Source organism: Theropithecus gelada, chromosome 3, assembly GCF_003255815.1.
Source record: "Theropithecus gelada isolate Dixy chromosome 3, Tgel_1.0, whole genome shotgun sequence".
Lineage (NCBI taxonomy): Eukaryota > Metazoa > Chordata > Mammalia > Primates > Cercopithecidae > Theropithecus > Theropithecus gelada.
Genome location: NC_037670.1, coordinates 91,131,895 through 91,150,185, shown reverse-complemented (window position 1 = coordinate 91,150,185; position 18,291 = coordinate 91,131,895). Strand labels below are relative to the sequence as shown.

Here is an 18,291-nt window from a genome sequence, read left to right as displayed (position 1 = left end):
TGCAGATGTGAGCCACCATGCATGGCCTACAGTGGAGTAGCAATTTCAATGTACTGAAAGAAAAAAACACCTGTAACCCTAGAATTTTATACCCAGTAAAAATACCTTTTTAAAAAATGATAGCAAAATAAAGATGTTTTAACACATTCAAAAACTCAAAGATTTCATCACCACCAGACTGGCACTACAAGAAATGTTAGAGGAAGTTCTTCAAGCAAAAGGAAGATGACACTAGATGGAAATTTGGATCTATACCAAAAAATTATGAACACTGAAATGTCAACTATATGGAAGTAGACAAAATTGGAGCATTAGCCAATCACTAGAAGATGGAATGGTATCAAAAAAATAGGAACATTGAAATAATATATATGTAAGTTTAAATAATGGCCCTATTGATTACTGACAATGTTATTGCTTAACGTTTCTGAACCTCAATATCCTTATATACCAAATGGGGAAAGCATTAGGTATTATCTCTTTGGCTTCTAAGTAACAGGCAAAACAAAGTGCATAAAGAACCAGTAAAAGTACATAACATATAATATTGTAAAATTGGCCACAAATTCTTTGCTTTCCTGTATCCATGCCCTTTCAATGTGGTGTGGCAGTATTTATCAAGGCTAGATACTAATTCTCCATTTGGATTGCCATATCACTTGTTTTGGCCACTGTGTCATTAGCAAAAGCTTGAAAAGTTTTTGTATACCAGCACTTGCCCTTTTGCTGCTCTTTGGAAACCTGTAATCACCCCATCATGAATGAGTCAACACTAGCCTGCTGGATAATGAGATGAACATGCCCATACCCAAGCTACCAGCTGGGCAACCATCACACATGTGAGAGAAGCCATCGATCACCAGCAGACTACAAATGTGTGGGAGAGTCCAGCTGGACTAGCTGAGGCAACCCAAAACCAACACACAGAATTGTGGCTCATGAAGAAGCCAGTAAATCTTGGGGTATTTTGTTATACTGCAAGGTTAATTAATATATGTTCTTTATGTGTTTACATATTTATATATGTGTATGTGGATATATATTCATCAATATCAAAGACTTTATGTGCTACTGATTTAAAATATTTTACTTGAAATTTAAAAACAAAGCAAAAAATTTATTAAAATCAAGTACTAATTCAAGTTTTTATTTTCTTTTATTTTTTCCCTTCTTGAATACATTGATATTGTTGTTTTGACATCAGTGAGTTTGGGAAGATTGAGGAAAACAGCATAAGTTAATGTGTTTCTCTTTACTAGACGGAAATACTCTGCCTAGTATTAATTTTCCCTTCTCTTTTTAATTTGCGTGGATATTTCCTAAATTGTTAATATGATTTGGGATTCAAAAAACACGTATGCTTGCTAATACAATGAGATATCAAGATCAAACTCACCAAAGGCTAAAATTAAAACTCATGAAACAATGGAAAGGATGTGGAGTAATGGGAATGTTCATATCTAGCCATCAGGATTATAAATTAATACAACTACTTAGGGAAACTGTTTAACAGCATCTTCTAAATAGGAATATATCATACATTTTTATCTAGCAGTTCACCTTCTCAGTGTACATTCAGCAGAGATACTTACATAGATGGACCAAAAGAAGTATACAAGAATTTTCATAGCAGCTTTTTTATAATAGTCCCAAACGGGAAGCAATTTAAATGTCCCTTAACAGTGGAATGGCTAAATATATTGTATATATTGTATTGTCTTTATACAGTGGAATACCATATAGTAATAAAAATGAAAAAAACCTAGTGCTATACCAAATAACATGAATGAATTCAAGTGACATAATATTGAACCATAGGAGGCAGATGCAAAAGAGTGCATACTATGTGAATTCACTTCTGTAAAGATAATGTCCCTTTTTAGAGAAATAGTAACTGGCATGCATCATGAGGAGTCTTATGGGTGCTGGTATCCTATTCTTTTTTTTTTTTTTTTCTGGAGACCGAGCCTCACTCTGTCACCCAGGCTGGAGTGTTGGAGTGCAATAGTGCAATCTCGACTCACTGCAACCTCCACCTCCTTGGTTCAAGCAATTCTCATGCCTCACCCACCTGAGTAGCTGGGATTATAGGTGTGCACCACCACGGCCAGCTAATTTTTGTATTTTTAGTAGAGACGGGGTTTTGCCATGTTGGCCAGGCTGGTCTTAAACTCCTGGCCTCAGGTGATCTGACTGCATTGGCCTGTAATCCCAAAGTGCTGGGATTATAGGCATGAGCCACCATGCCCAGCCACTATTCTATTCCTTAATCTTGTGGTAATCACAAGAGTTGTGCTTGCTTTGTTAAAATGTATTAAGTTGTACACACATGATGTTTTCCTGTTTTTCTGCATATGTATTCCAATTTCCAAAAATTTAAAGAAGCCAGCATTTGTGTTGTGAACACATTTATACAAAATTATATAATTCATGCATGTAAACATTTTATGAAAGAAACACAAAATCAATCCTATATGCACTGATGATACATGGATATGTTTAAGTTACAGTAGTAAGTGAAAAATCAAATTACAAAATATTATACTGTGATTTTATTTTTGGTAAAAGCAAATCTAAATTATGTAAGTAATTGCATGTTCATTATTGAAAGTTTGAAAAATATAGAAATACATTAAAAATGAGATTAATATACTCATTGCTATTTTTGAGTGATCATAGTTTTTTAAATGTGTCTGTGTTTGTGAGTTATAACATATATACTTAATCAAAATTGTAATATTCCTCTACCATTTGATGTTTTGTAGCTATAAGAGGTTTCATTTTATGAATGTGCCATACTGATTTAACTAGTTTCTAGAAGGCTTTTTTTTTTTTTTTAAGATTTAGTCTCTTAACCGTATTGCATGCCTATTTCCCTGTACCATGACCAAAACTGTTATTTAATTTTATTATTTTATTATTATTTTTTTCTCTGGAGATGGAGTTTCATTCTTGTCGCCCAGGCTGGAGTGCAGTGGTGCAATCTCAGCTCACTGCAACCTCTGCCTCCCGGGTTCAAGCGATTCTCCGCCTCAGCCTCCAGAGTAGGTGCATGCCACCACACCCAGCAAATTTTTGTATTTTTAGTAGAGGTGAGGTTTCACCATATTGGCCAGGCTGGTCTCAAACTCCTGACCTCAGGTGATCCACCTGCCTCTGCCTCCCAAAGTGCTGGGATTATAGGCGTGAGCCACCGCACCCGGCCCAAAACTGTTATTTAAAACACACACACACACACACACACACACACACGCACACATATACAACCATTTACTATTTTGACACATTGACTTAAGTTTTTACATATGTAAAAATCATGGACTCACTTTATCTCATTCTAGAGAATATCATCCACAAAAGACCAGGGTTGCCCATATTTTGGTCATGATTTATATTGTTACAAATATTATTATTGTGAGTATTGCCATTATGAATAAATCAGTTAATGAAGACATATGAAGGAGTCCTAAGGTGCTCACCAGGCCAGGAGTGGCACTAGACTTGGTGTATATTTTATCCCATTTATAAGCAGCAGCTACATCTTTAGGTAGATAGGGCAAATACGAACTTAGATATAGGCAGAAAGCAAGCATTAAGGTTTGAGAATATAATTGTAAGCTATTGTAATTTCATCTTTTTTCCCTTTGTTTTCTAAGTGAACAGTAGCTGTAAGTCATGAAGGTAGATTAACTGATCACTGTACCGGTATGCATTTTAAATTATAAAATTACCTAGTGATTAAGTATTTTCAGTTTACTTACAATTAGATAAATGTAAGTTCTTTTATTTCATAAGAGGTTCTCCCTGTGCACAGTTCTGATATTTATGAATTTCAGTTACTAAGGTTTGGTTAAATAACGCTAGTGCCCTGACAACACGGTTCACATTTCAGATACTACGGTATGTTAACTCTGAGTGATTGCATAAAGCACATACTTGATTACTAACTCTTCAGCCCACAGAAATCACTGCCTAAGTAACAGATGTGCATCATGATCAGTGACAGTCATGTCACATCTTTCTAATTCTGTCAGTGATCAGCCACTGTGCTGCTTTTACTCACTTCACACACAGGCAGCTAAGCTTGTAGTTAGTTCTATGATGAACCTACATGACATTTTTCATTAGTTAATGGACAGAAGGAAATAGTAACAAAGTTGGAAGTATAGCAAAGAAATGAAAATTGATAATGCTAGAAGCAAAAATGGAATCGAACGTAGATGGGAGTCACAGAAGAGAGAGATGATGGGCAGTGACGACCAAACACCCCTGGAGAGAGTGATATGCAGCCAGGGGAACTTAGTGAAGATAAACTTGGGAACATGAATGACAACAGTGGTTTTGACAAAAAGGATGAAAATGTACCAGAGAAAGTGATGCCAGCAAAAACAAACACATTAAATAAAACAAACCCCCCCAAACAACAAAAACTGACTTCACATTAAAGAGATTTACAAGAAATTTCATGACATTGAATGCTTGAAAGATAAAATGTTGATGGCCGGATACAAATTCAAAGGGAGTATGAGTTTGTCAAGGCAGAGAAAAGATGCTTGTTCTGGACCTTAAGTAGTAAGATGAGAAGGAGGCAAGTGCTATTCAAATAACTTAAGTTTTCTGCAGAGAAAACTGTTTAGTGTTTTAAAATGCAGTCGACAAAATATTTGTTGATGGTTTTTTTTTTATCACCCTGTATGTTTATAACAAACAGAAGCTTTATATGTTTTGACAAAAATTTGTAAAGGTTGTCCCATCATAGGGTTCTCCCATTGATCATTCAGATTGCATAATGTGATTTCAGCCAGTGTGGTCATTTTTATGATTTTGTACTATTCTGCAAAGCCAGGACTAAGTGTATTCAATTTTTGCACTAATCTTTTAGAAACCTACTTAAAATACATGATGAGTTGTTGGTTCTTTTTAAAAAATGATTTGAAGTGCTCATATCCTTTCTCTATCAAAAGAGAGGCCTACGAAGTCTTCGTTTATTTATTTATTTATTTATTTTGAGATAGAGTTTTGCTGTTGTTGCCTAGGCTAGAGTGTGGTGGTGCCTTCTCGGCTCACTGCAACCTCCGCCTCCCGGGTTCAAGTGATTCTCCTGCCTCAGCCTCCCAAGTAGCTGGTATTACAGGCATGCGCCACCATGCCCGGATAATTGTGTATTTGTAGTAGGAACGGGGTTTCACCGTGTTGGTCAGGCTGGTCTTGAACTCCTGACCTCAGGTGATAAACACGCCTTGGCCTCCCACAGTACTGGGATTACAGGTATGTGCCACAGCACCCAGCCTAATTTATTCTTTTTAGTTGTAAAATGAAAGGCCTTTCCAAACAGCTCACTGGGAAGAAGGAATTTTAATTTTGGGTTAACAAATACAAAGAGATCTCATTAAAAATAGAACAAATCTGAGGGCAACAGGGTCCACACTAGTTAAAAAAATAGTCTTGTTCCCTCAGAAAGTTTAAATAGAAGACAATACGAAAACATCTAACTTCAACTATGCCATATATAAGAAATAGGAGAACTCTGCTTAAGGTTTGTGTTTCCTGGTCATTGAGTTACTACAGAGCTAGAAGTTCTCAAAATTATTTTCTCACCCAAGCAATAATGTGTGAGGGTGTCTGATGGCTGAAGTCTCATTTATCCGAAGGCTTTTCAGTTGAATATTATCTAGGCCCATTACACAGTAGAAGCCATTCAACATCTGTGTACTTCCTGGCCACTTCAGCTGTGAGAGTGATTTATGAGATTATTGGAGACTTTCTCTATATTAATATCCTCTGGGTAATGTACAGGGATGGAGGAGAACAGAACCCAAGCTGTGATCAGGCAGCTACCACACTATCTGTGTTTAAAGTAAGCGAGAGTCTCAAAAACTCATCTATTTTAAACTCAGAGGACTTCTTGCTGTGATTTTCTTTGATACTAAAACTGCATGTACAGCAAAAATGAAAAGGCTGAAAGCTTCAAAGATTAAATCACCCTAAAGAAGTTCCTTACCAATATTGGTGTTGGTCTTGTCATGCGGAAAATTTAGGCAGGTTGCTATTGTTTCTAGAAGCTGCTATGGTATACTTACCATGTCCAGTTAAACTGCATTTCAAGAAGTTTGTTACAGCAATGGAGACTATATGCTTGGAAATGTTTTGTATTGCTTCACCCTATCTTCTGGTTATCAGCAGCTCATATTTTTTTCTGTTGAGGTAAAATTTAACATAAGATTAACTGTTTTAAGTATGCAATTCAATAGTATTTTGTACATTCACAGTGTCTTGCAACCACCTTTAATCTAATTCCAAAACATTTTTATCAAGCAGAAAGTAAAACCCCCTATCCATTAAGCAGTAGCTTCTCATACCCCTCCCTCCTGCCCCTAGCAGCCACCAGTCTGCTGTCGGTATCTGTGGATTTATCTGCTGTGGATATTTCATATAAATTGGATAATACAAGATATGACGTGTAGTATATTGTGACTGGTTTTCATTTAGCTTGTTTTCAAGGTTCATCCAAGTTGCAGCGTGTATCAGTAATATTCCTTTTAATGACTGAACAATATTCCATTGTATGGATATACCACATTTTGTTTATCTATTTATCATTTGATGGACATTTAGGTTGTTTCCACTTTTTGGCTATTGTGAATGATGCTTCAATGAGCAGAGATGTACAAATACCTGTTTGAGTTCCTATTTTCACCTCTATTGAGTGTATACCTAGGAGAGAAATTGCTGGATTATTCTGTTTAAGTTTTTGAGGAACCACAAAACTGTTTTCCACTTAGCAGCTTTTATTTGCACCATGATAACAAGGGAATATGTATTCCCATTTCTGATACTTCTTCTGGGCTGACCCCTGCCCTTGACTCAGTCTACCCCAAGAGAGATGATAGAGTAACTTCCCTGATTAGTAAAGTCTGTTCTCTTTTGTCCCCTTGGGTGTGAATTTACCTACGCAACACATGTCATTGTTTCCTTTCCTCCATGACAAAAACATAGGGCAGTGCTCCCCAGAGGAGGCTTATTCTGGTCTGTACTAATGTAACAAGATGAATAAGTGTTGTACATGCTGGGATTGCGGTTGGAGGCCAGTTAGATTTTGTTCTTCAAACTGACTTCTGCAAAATAAATGCTAAAATTTTGTCTTTCATCTGATCTTTGTTGTTGTTTTTTTTTCTTTCCCCAAATTGTCTGGAACCTGCATAGAGTTCAATGTACTATTTACTGGTTTTCTACTGGAGAATGCAAAACTTAGGATGTAAGAGGTTATGACACCAGAAGAACTTGATCTGTATAGGTGTGGCCTGGAATTATAGATTCAATGTCTAACTGCCACTTACTTTTATATGTCAACTTGGAGAATTTACTTACTATTTTAGTTTCAATTTCCTTATCAATGAAAAGGGGGAAATCCTACTCACCTTTCTTATGCACCAAGGATACTGTGGGGCTCACCAAAGTATCAAGGCAAGTGCATGTTAACAGACAACCCCCCCTCAAAAAAAAGTAAGATTCTTTCTAATTGACATTTTTCATTTCAGACACTTCAATAGCTTTTTCATAGTGTACACTAATGCTGTGAATTTGAATTTTTAAAACTTGACTACAGAAGGCCCAGCAGGATGCACGTCTACAGGAATGCAGTAGAGATAGAGAAGTCAGTAAGCCTCCAGTCATCAAGTAGAAAATAGGTCACTTTTCATGGTAAGCATTCGTCAGCCAATATGTGATGGTTTGACCAGAGTGCCTGGCCACTTCTCCACCAAGATCCTTTCAAGCTCTGATATTTTAGAAGTAACTTTTATCTTGAGGGAAAACATTTTGAGAAAACTCTAACTCCAGAAAGTTTCATGACTTCATATTGCATCATCTCTAGATTATCAGAATACACCTACAGTAAGAAATGCTCTTATCTTTTCTAATATTCTCATTTTAGGTAACACATCACCTTGCCAAACTTTTCGACAGCATTGCAGATCTGCAGTTTGAAGACAATCAGGATGTTTCCGCACACAGGGCAGTTGGAATGTACAGCAAGGAAAAGGAGTATGTCCCATTCCAAGCCGAGTGTGAATGTGTGGGCCATGTAAGATTTGATTATGAGATTTTCCATGTTAGGGGAGTATTTTCAGCATACTCTTAGAAGGTTGAATTAAACAAGAAAAAAATTCAACTCAGGTCAAATCAGGCTCTGCTTAGTTTTGGGCTGGGAGGTTCCTTTTTACCTGTATCCACTGTGACAGAGGGCTCTTCTGCCATGCGTCCCAGTTTCTACTCATGTGACTTTGGCACCCAGCAGGGTCTCAGAGATGCTAGGAATTGAACTAGACGGAAGCAACTGTCACAGATTGAATGAGTGACCCCAGAATTAGTGGCAAATGCAACTCAGTGACTGAGTCTCCTACAAAGCGTATTCTGTTTTCACCACTGCTCAGAGAACAGAGAAGGGTTATAGTGAAGCAGCACCTTGCAATAAAGCTTGTTTTAAAGAGGCTTTGTGGTTCAGTAGTCCATTGTGAATGTTATAAATGGCTCCTCGTAAATACAGTTGATTGAGTCTAGCAAGCTGATGTCCTATACTCTAATTACCATGTGCACAGAATTAAGTTAGCATATTCTCTCCTCTCGCAGCCAAATACCTCAAAAAAATTCTTAACAGTTATCCACAAGAATGGCTCATTATGATTTATGAAAGCATTTCTGGTGTTTTCATCTGATTTAGGGGAATTGCATCTTTTTATGATGATGATCGTATAGCTTGGGTTAATCCACAGAGTGACTGAAGGAATAGCGTCTATTGGAGAACCATTTGGGTTGTGGCAGGGGTTCCTTAAAGTATTTGCAGAAATGCGAGTTGCAACCTTGTTTTACAAGGGTTTTCTTTACTCCTTTCTGTTCCTTTTTAATATTGTACCAGAAAAATCCTGCCAAATGAAGGAGAAGCAGATGGTGGAATACTTTGATTAAAATATATTTTTTGATCTCTTGGGCTTTTTAGGATGATATTATAATGATTAGAAAAAGTTGCCATAAACTCTCTTGACAAAAGTGTGTTGCTGTCTGCTCCCTCCCAGCAAACAGCTCGCTGACTGGCATGATGCCCAGAGCGGGTAGTCCAACTGATGGATGTGTTTGTCACTAGCAGGAACCCTTGATATTGAAAGTTTTTATAGTGCTCTAATTTATTCTGTATAAGCAACTTATGCTAGAGACTTGTAAACATATACAAATTCACCCTCTAATTGCCTTCCTTTTATAAAAAGATGCTTTTAATTTGGTGCTTTTTTTTGTATCTCTGCACTCTTTTAATTGGATTCCCCCCAATTTAGTCCATTAGTATATTCTTCAGCAAGTGTTGAATACCTACTGTGCGTCAGATGCTAGGTCAGGCTTTTGGGAGTTCAGAAATGGCCCTTGTCTTCGAGGAGCTCTTAGGCCCATTGAGAAAATGGATATGCACATAATAATGGAGGTAGCAATTGTTGTTATGGGGGTTGGTTGAGAAGTACCAAAAAGGGAAGGATCCAGCAAGCACCTCATCAGAGCTTAGTTCTCAAAGCATACTGAGTTAGGTTGTCATTGTTGGCACAGTCATCTGTACGTGAGCTGACATATTGACATATATGTGTGTTTGGTCTTCCCAAATGGACTGCAGAGTTCTTGAGAACAGGTGGCCGTGTGGAGGATGTGGATCCCAGGGTATCCAGGAGACGTACAATAATGACTGAATTAGTGAGGGAACTTGTTGCTTGGTGACATTAAGAGTTACCCTTAGTTATTAAGGCAGAGATACCAGACCCCATTGGTTAGATCAGAACAACCTGATCTAATTCGATTAATCTGAACTCCTGCTTGTTAACAAAGCACAGTTGTGAAGCCAGAGGGAAGGCCCTTAAGAAGAGATACTGAGGCTGTTGGCAGGGCAGTGTTTCCTGTGTCTTTCAAGAGAGGAGGTTGTCAGCTTGTTAACCACATATTACTCCATCCCAATTCTCCAGAGGTTCTAGGAATGCTGCTGCTCTCTTCACAGGGGTGGAGGAAGAAATCAGTTGTATCATCTTAAGAATCTCATGTGATTCTTGGTATTTATTTATTATAGTCACTTTTTATTGCTATGGTCAATTATTTGCAAATAATATATGTATCCTTTTAATTATATGATATCCCAAGGAAACAAATACCTGGATTAATATAACAAAATACATTTGACAGGATGGAAAACCGGCTAAGTTGTATTTGTGGGAGCAAAGTAAGCTTCAATTAAAAAAAAAAAGATTAAGTTTGACAAGTCAGCAGTTGTCCTATCTCTCATACTCTCCTGTGGTCTAATTTCTGACAAGTGTGAAGATTAGAATCAGTAGGGAATGTAATTAAGGTACTTGCTGAAAACATTTTATCTTAAAACTATGAATTATGAAGATTTTAGAGAAGAGTTCAGTAGATTTAAAAATTAATAGGAAAAAATTTTAACTGAATTTGTATTATTAAAGGTCTAGAATATGACTCATACCTCTACAGGTGTCTGTGACATTTGGTTTCTGAAAACACTGTGTGTTACCAGAGGGGAATCTTGGTCTAGAACCTCCTTGCTTTCAAAGCTGAGAAATGAGTAATGGAGAACCCCTTTTCTGTTTAAGCTGTTGAAAGTTGTTAGCCAGCTGGTGGGTAAAGTAAGATGAGCATTATTCCTGGGAGAAGACAGGTTCATGTAGGAGAAAGATTTCACCATCAGTTGTTCACTTTCCTCTATGAGTTATCCCTCTTGCAGTTTTCTACCTGGGTTTAAAATGAATCCACCTGGGGCATTACCCGCTGCATGGCCTTAGAGCCAGTAGGAGGATGAAATTATCCTTCCGTAGTTAATCCTGTGTTATAACATTTCAACTTGCTTCCAAAGGTGGAAACATGGCTTCTGCAACTTGAACAGACTATGCAAGACACAGTGCGTCATTCTATCACAGAAGCCATAGTGGCCTATGAGGAAAAACCTAGGGAACTGTGGATTTTTGATTTCCCGGCTCAAGTTGCACTAACCAGCTCACAAATATGGTGGACCACAGATGTAGGAATAGCCTTCAGTAGACTGGAAGAAGGCTACGAAACAGCCCTGAAGGATTTCCATAAAAAACAGGTATTTTATAGATTTGTGATTTTGAGACATAAAGGAACTTCAAGATGTAAGCTTGCTTCATTCATTCTTTTAGTCATTCATTTACAGAGTGTCTTCTGTGTGCAAAATACTATGCTGGGAAGATTTTAGCAATCAGTTGTTAAATCATTTTTTACCTTTGTGGTATCCTTCTAAATTTCTATATGGGTTTTTAAAAAGTACATCATGTCTATTGTCTTCTAAGACTCTAGGATAGCACTCATCCTAGATACTGTACATACTTATTTTCTTCTATGTAAGACTCTCCAACTAGGCAGATCATGTATTTATTAGAAAACATGTGCATGATTTGCATTATTCAAAATGGTGGAGGGTGGCTTAGCAAGAGCAAATATTTTCATGGGCTTTGGTTTTCTGTTAATTATAAATTACAGATGAGAACTTTGAAAAATAATCTGTTTTGAATTCTGTTGATCCCAGTTACCCTGTGACCTTTCCTTAAGTCTTTCATCTTACTATGTGCTGTGAGCTATATAACAGTTCAGAGATGTAGTCTTTCTTTGAGCTTATAGAATCAGAGTATATTAGGCTTGAAAAGGGGTTTAAGTATTAGTTCATCTACTCTTCTGGTTATCAGTGGATAAAATCTGAATCCAGAAATATGAAGTGGCTTTCCCAATGTTGCCCAGTTTATAAGTAAACCTGGTAGGATTGCACCCTCTTCCTGGTACTGAGTTAAAATGCTTCCCAATGTTCCTCATCACCCCTTTTCTGCCTTAGCAGTACTTTTACTTCAATACCTTAAGAATCAAATGGATTTAGATAGCGAGTGATCCTTGTATTGTTAACACATTTGAAGATTCAAGTGTAGATTATTCCTTTTAATTTTGCTCTTTCAATCTTGCATAGTGACCACCCAGCTTATTTATAATACTAAAGAAGTTTTTGTACCACTTACTTTTGGAGAAAAAGAAATTCTTGATTTTACACTCTTAGGAAGGTAAGGTAATGGTTTCTGTTTAATAGACTTGAAGTTACAGGATTCAATTTAAAGAAGTGGCTGGTGTCTTCCTAGGGTGCCATCTTTGCAATTCTAGTAACTTCCTCTTGGTTGCTGAAGCTGAGTAGTTAAATTTTTTTTCATGGACATAAATAACTGAGATAATTAAATGCAATTCTATTATGCCTTTCTTATAAAATAGCCTCTGGTTAATTTATTGATATTTATGCTTTTATTATGACCATTTACATTATGCATTTAAGGACATTTAAAAATACTTGGTTAAAATAATATCCTCTTTTAAATTTCAGCTATTATCAATCACTACTCAAACTTAAATCTTTCTACAAGCATATTCCTACTTATTTTACTCTGTTATTTTTCTCTTAACTCTTACCTCCAACTTGTCTTTTTTTGTTGCTAGACTATTTTATTGCTTATAAGGTTAAATGATGTTTTATGGGTATTATTTATGTCAGCTTTATTTTTATTTTATGGTTTCTTTGTTATTGTTTGCTGTTAAAGATGATAAAGCAAAAATAGTCACAGAAAATGAAAAGAAGGGACATAACATTTAAACAACATCCATAAATTCATTTTCAGGAGAAAAATTATTAACATTTCGGCATGCAAACATCAAAAGTTTTTTCTCTATTTACTGTTTATCTTTATCTGTATTTCCCTATGTATGTATAGACATCCCTATTTATAGGTATAAGCATGTGTAAATCTCTAGCTATTTATATATTAGTGTAGTTATTTATGTAGCTATGTATCTGTGTCTATAGATATACATTTTTAAAAATTCTTTTACATTCCATACATTTATTTGATTACGGTATATTTTCACTCAATATATTATCTACATTTTTTCTTGTCATAAATATACAGCGATCCACACTAAAAGTGACTGAATATTATTTCTTTATATAGGTATACCAGAATTCATTTTCTTTCTTCTCCTTTCTTTTGGTTTACTCTGGTTCTCTAACTTCTTATCAGGCACTGTTCTAGGTTCTGTGGTTCTAGCAGTGATGTTCCTCCACTCAGACACTTACATTCTAATTAATTGTTAATAAATCTTACGTCTCTCCTCAAGAATCTTAGGATCATTTACTCTCTTCTCCACTCCCCATCTTACATGCAGTCATTTAAACCTTATTTTTAAAAATTTATCCATTAATTAGGGTGGGAGTGGTATTATTTCAGATCTTAATTAGATTCACCAACATATTTACCAATGACTTTGCTCACTTTCTATTTATTTTTCACCTGATTGCCTATTTGCGAATTCAGCTCTCTTCTTTCTATAGAATATATTTTAGCAGTTTGTGCAGTGATGAATTGTTACAGGAAAATTTCTGGTTCCTTGTTTTTATTTTGACGTCCTTTTTAATAATGTAGCTGGGTATATAATTCTAAGTTGATAATTTTTTTAATACCTTAAAAATATTTTTCCATTTATCTTATGGCTTTTATTGTTGTTATTGTAAAATCTTATGTCATTCAAAGTATTTTTCCATTATAAGCTGTCTGTCTTGTTTTGGGATAATTTTAAGATTTCTTTCTTTTTGTGGTTCTGATAAAACTTTTTTTCCTCGTAGCATATGATCAAGAAGAAAGAGGAATCCAGGGCCAGATTAAGTAGGCTCAAATCTCAGCTTCTACTATTTATTAGCTGTGTGACTATGGACAAGTTATTTAACTACTCTCTGCCTTTGTTTCATCATCTGCAAAACATGGACAATGACAGTACTTGCATCATAGGATCATTAGAAGGATTATTTAGTTAGTATATGGAAAATAATTTTTTTTTTGAGGCAGAGTTTCACTCACTCTTGTTGCCCAGTCTGGAGTGCAATGGCGTAATCTCAACTCACTACAACCTCAGCCTCCCAGGTTCAAGCAATTCTCCTGCCTCAGCCTCCTGAGTAGCTGAGATTACAGGCTCCTGCCACTATGCTCAGTTAATTTTTGTATTTTTAGTAGAGACAGGGTTTCACTATGTTAGCCAGGCTGGTCTCAAACTCCTGACCTCAGATGATCCACCTGCCTTGGCCTCCCAAAGTGCTGGGATTATAGATGTGAGCCACCATGCCCAGCCAAATACTATTTTTAAATAGTGTTGATGTGCTATATAAGGGCTGGCTATTGCTGCTGTTGTTAATGCTATGATAATAATGACGGTGGTGTCCAGTGTGATACACAACTCATTTAATAGATTTTTCTCAGTAATTTGTAATAAAAGTTTTCAAACATACAGAAAAGCTGAAAGAATTTTGTAACATGTATGCCTACCACTTGGATTCTATAATTACTATTTTGTTTTATTTTCTTTATCACATGTCATTTATCAAACCCTATAACCATCCATCAATTCATTTTGTATCTGTGAATCATTTCAAAGGAAGTCACAGATACCATAATCTTTACTCCTAAATATTTCATTATTTAAAATTTTACATTTTAATTGAAAGGTAAACACCATGTATATTTATGGGTACACATAATGTTTTGATATCTGTAAGTGTCATGGAATGCCTAAATCAGGGTATTTAACATATGCATTACCCTACATACTTTTTTGTGTGGTATATTTAAAGGTACTTTCTTAGCACTTTTCAAAAATATGTTATTTTGTTACTAACTGAGGTAACCATGATGTACAATAGACCTCTTGAACTTACTCCTCCCATCCGAAATTTTGTGTCCTTTGACTAATATCTCCCCAGACCTTCTACCCCTCAGGCTCTGGTAACCACTATTTTGCTGTTTATATAAATTGGACTTTCTCATTTAAAATTTTTAAAAATTTTATTGGCATAAATGTATGAAGTGCAAGTGCAATCTTGCTACCTGCATTGAATTTGTAATGGTGAATTTAAGGCTTTTAGGGTATCTTTCATCTGAACAATGTATACTGTGTCCTTTAATCTCTCATCATCCACCCCTTACCACCCCCTAACGATTCCCAGTCTCCATTGTCTATCATTCCACACTCAATATCCACGTGTACACATCGTTTAGCTCCCACTTATAAGTGAGAACATGATATTTGTCTATGTCTCACTTGTTTCATTGAAGATAATGACCTCTAGTTCCATCCATGTTGCTACAAAAGACGTGATTTTATTCTTTTTTTATGGTGTAGTAGTATTCCATTGTGTATATATGTCACATTTTCTTTTTCCATTCGTCCATTGATGGCCACTTATGTTGATTCCATAACTTTGCTATTGTAAATAGTGTTACAATAAACATAGGAGTGCAGATATCTTTTTGATGCAATGACTTATCTTCCATTCAGTAGATACTTGGTAATGGAATTGCTGGGTCAAATGCTAGTTCTATTATTAGTTCTTTGAGAAATCTCCGTACTGTTTTCCACAGGGCTTTATGTTCTGACTTATGTTAGAACTGATTTATGTTCTCACCAAGAGTGTATAAGAGTTCCCTTTTTTCTGCATCCTAACCAACATCTGTGTTATTATCATTGTTGGTCTTTTTAATAGCCATTCTGTCTGTTATAATATCTCATTGTGTTTCAATTTGCGTTTTCTGATGATTAGAGATGTTGAGCATTTTTTCATGTGTCCTTTGGTTTTTGTATATCTTCTTTTGAAAATTGTCTATTTATGGAGTTTGATATTTTTATATTCCACATATAAGTGAGATCATACAGTATTTGTTTTTCTATGCATGGCTTATTTCAATTGACATAATGTCCTCCTGGTTGTCACAAAATGACAGGATTTCCTTTTTTTAAAAAAGGTGGAATAATATTTCATTGTGCATATTTACTGTATTTTCTTTATTCATCCATTGATGGACACCTAGGTTGATTCCATAGCTTGGTTATTCTGAATAATGCTGAAGAGATACAGACATCTCTTCAACATATTGATTTCAGTTCTCTGGTATGTGTCTTTATTAGATTGCTGGATCATATGGTAATTCTATTTTTAATTTTTTGAGGAAACTTTATGCTATTTTTCATAATGGCTACACTAACTTACATTCCCACCAAGAGTGTACAAGGATTCCCTTTTCAAACACTTCAATTTACATACCCAATTCTTCAGTTTAAGTTCAGTTATTATATCTCAGTTTCCCAAAGTTGGTTTTTTTGGGGGGGTTTTTTTTGCTTCTTTAAAAATCAATTTTATGATGACCTATCTTTTCATTGTGGTTTCTAGTCTTTAATCTCATTAATTATTTTAAAGAGATGTTTAATAGTTTTACTTAGATTGTTCTACTAGCTCTAATTCTGAGGCTGGATCTCCTGTTAAATTTGATTTGTTTTTTAATATTCATTTTTAAAGGTTATCTTTATGTTTGTTTTTTTTCTGTAGGAATTTTATTCCCTAAATTGAACAAATATCCCCACAGTGTATCTCCCCTCCCCCGGCCCCGCAATTCTTTCAGGTCTCTATAGATCTTGTAAGTTCTGGATGATGATTATGATTATGATTGGTTAGGATTGTGATTGAGACAGTCTTGTTCTTTTTCCTGGGCTGGAGTTCAGTGGAGTGATCATGGTTCACTGCAGCCTCAAACTGCGGGGCTCAAGCTAACCTCCCACCTCCTAGCTCATGTTCCTGAGTAGCTAGGACCACAGGTGCATACTACCACACCTAGCTAAGTTTTGTTTTTTTCCTGTAGGGAGGTGGTCTAACTATGTTGACCAGGCTGGTTTTGAACCCCAGACCTCAAGCTGTCCTCCCACCCCAGTCTCTCAAAGTGCTGGGATTACAGGCGTGAGCCACTGCCTTGGCCAGTTGTAGATTAATTTTGCAGTTACTCAGTTTAGGATTTTCTGATCACATTAGCAGGGTTAATTTGGATGCCACAGCTTCACATGGTATAAATGTGAGATTTTGACTTCTTTTAAGAGATTTTTTTCTGGTCCAAAGCCTCCAGATACTTCCAGCTTTCATGTTGCTCCTTGAGCTGACAGGTAGAGTTTTTCTAGAATTGTAACACTTTCAGTATCTCAACTTTATGTTCAACATCTCAGTTCCAACTTTCTGCCTTGCTCGAGGGAGTATGAGAGGCACAACTGAAATGGGAACATTTCTGTTCCCATGTGGCAGTTTAAACCTCAGCTTCGGATGTTTGCCTCTCTATACAAATTCTTTGAGCTGCCATGGCATTCACTTATCAACCTCATCATACCTCTTCACTTTGAGGCCCATTCCTGTTGTCAGGAAGGGATCAATCTCCTTTCTCTCTCTCTCTCTCTCTCATTCACTCACTCACTCACTCACTCACTCTCTCTTCCCCTCCCTCCCTCCCTCTCACTCCCTCTCACTCTCTCTCACTCTCTCTCTCTCTCTCTCTCTCACTCCACTATTGACCACTCCCCCTTTTTCTCTCTCCTCTCCCTTTCCACCTTTCTCATGTTTGGCTATGTACTTTATATTTAGGTATGTTCTGTTTTATTTAATATTTCTGTGTTAATAAATTGTCCATGTTCATTTAATCTAATATATTGCAATATCACCTATTATTATGATTATTATTATTGTTGATAATACTGGCTAGTTGGGTTGCTTTTTCATTTTTGGTTATCGTTAATAATACTGCAAGGAAGAGCTTTGTATAGACATGTCACATGCATTTTTATTTATTCAGGATAAATTTCTAGATGTCAAATTGCTAGATCAAAGCCTTTGCAAGATAGTGCCAAATTTACTTTCCCAATATCAGTGTATAAGAAGTGTCCACTCCTTCCCCTGTCAGCAACATTGGACTGGTTCTTTTTTTTCTTCTCATTCTTATAAAGGTATTCATATCCCAGTAGCTTTGGCTTGTTCAACTAACTCATGGAATTTAGTGTTCGTCTCTTAAAATCTTTTAAAAGTTTTCCACTTTGTTCAAGAGTTATACAGTGCTTCTTTTTTCATGTTGGATGAGAAGTAGAGAAAGGGGATGATTTGTGAAGAAAGCATTTATCCACGTAATTATAAAACACTTCTCACATGAATTGAAGTGTTTGACAGACCAGACAAACAGATGCCTTTACTACAGTGTTTCAGTTTTGTGACTGGCACTAACATGTATATTACAAAAGCTAACATTTGAATTCTACTAAAGCTGTGGTTTGGGTCATGAGAAATGTTTGCATCTAAGTTGAAACCTTTTCCGTTTTCTTCCTTTCAAAATGAATGTAACCATCTGCTGG

General features: G+C 36.1%; 1 protein-coding gene across 1 annotated transcript in view; it reads left to right on the top strand.

Annotated features, from left to right (window-relative positions):
• The window catches only part of DNAH11 (dynein axonemal heavy chain 11), a 372,079-nt gene that overhangs the window by 103,518 nt on the left and 250,270 nt on the right, over window positions 1-18,291 (top strand). Inside the window, exons 29-30 of the mRNA XM_025379290.1 lie at window positions 7,934-8,083; window positions 10,895-11,128. Coding sequence (XP_025235075.1) covers window positions 7,934-8,083; window positions 10,895-11,128 — 384 coding nt within the window. The remainder of the gene's footprint in view (window positions 1-7,933; window positions 8,084-10,894; window positions 11,129-18,291) is intronic.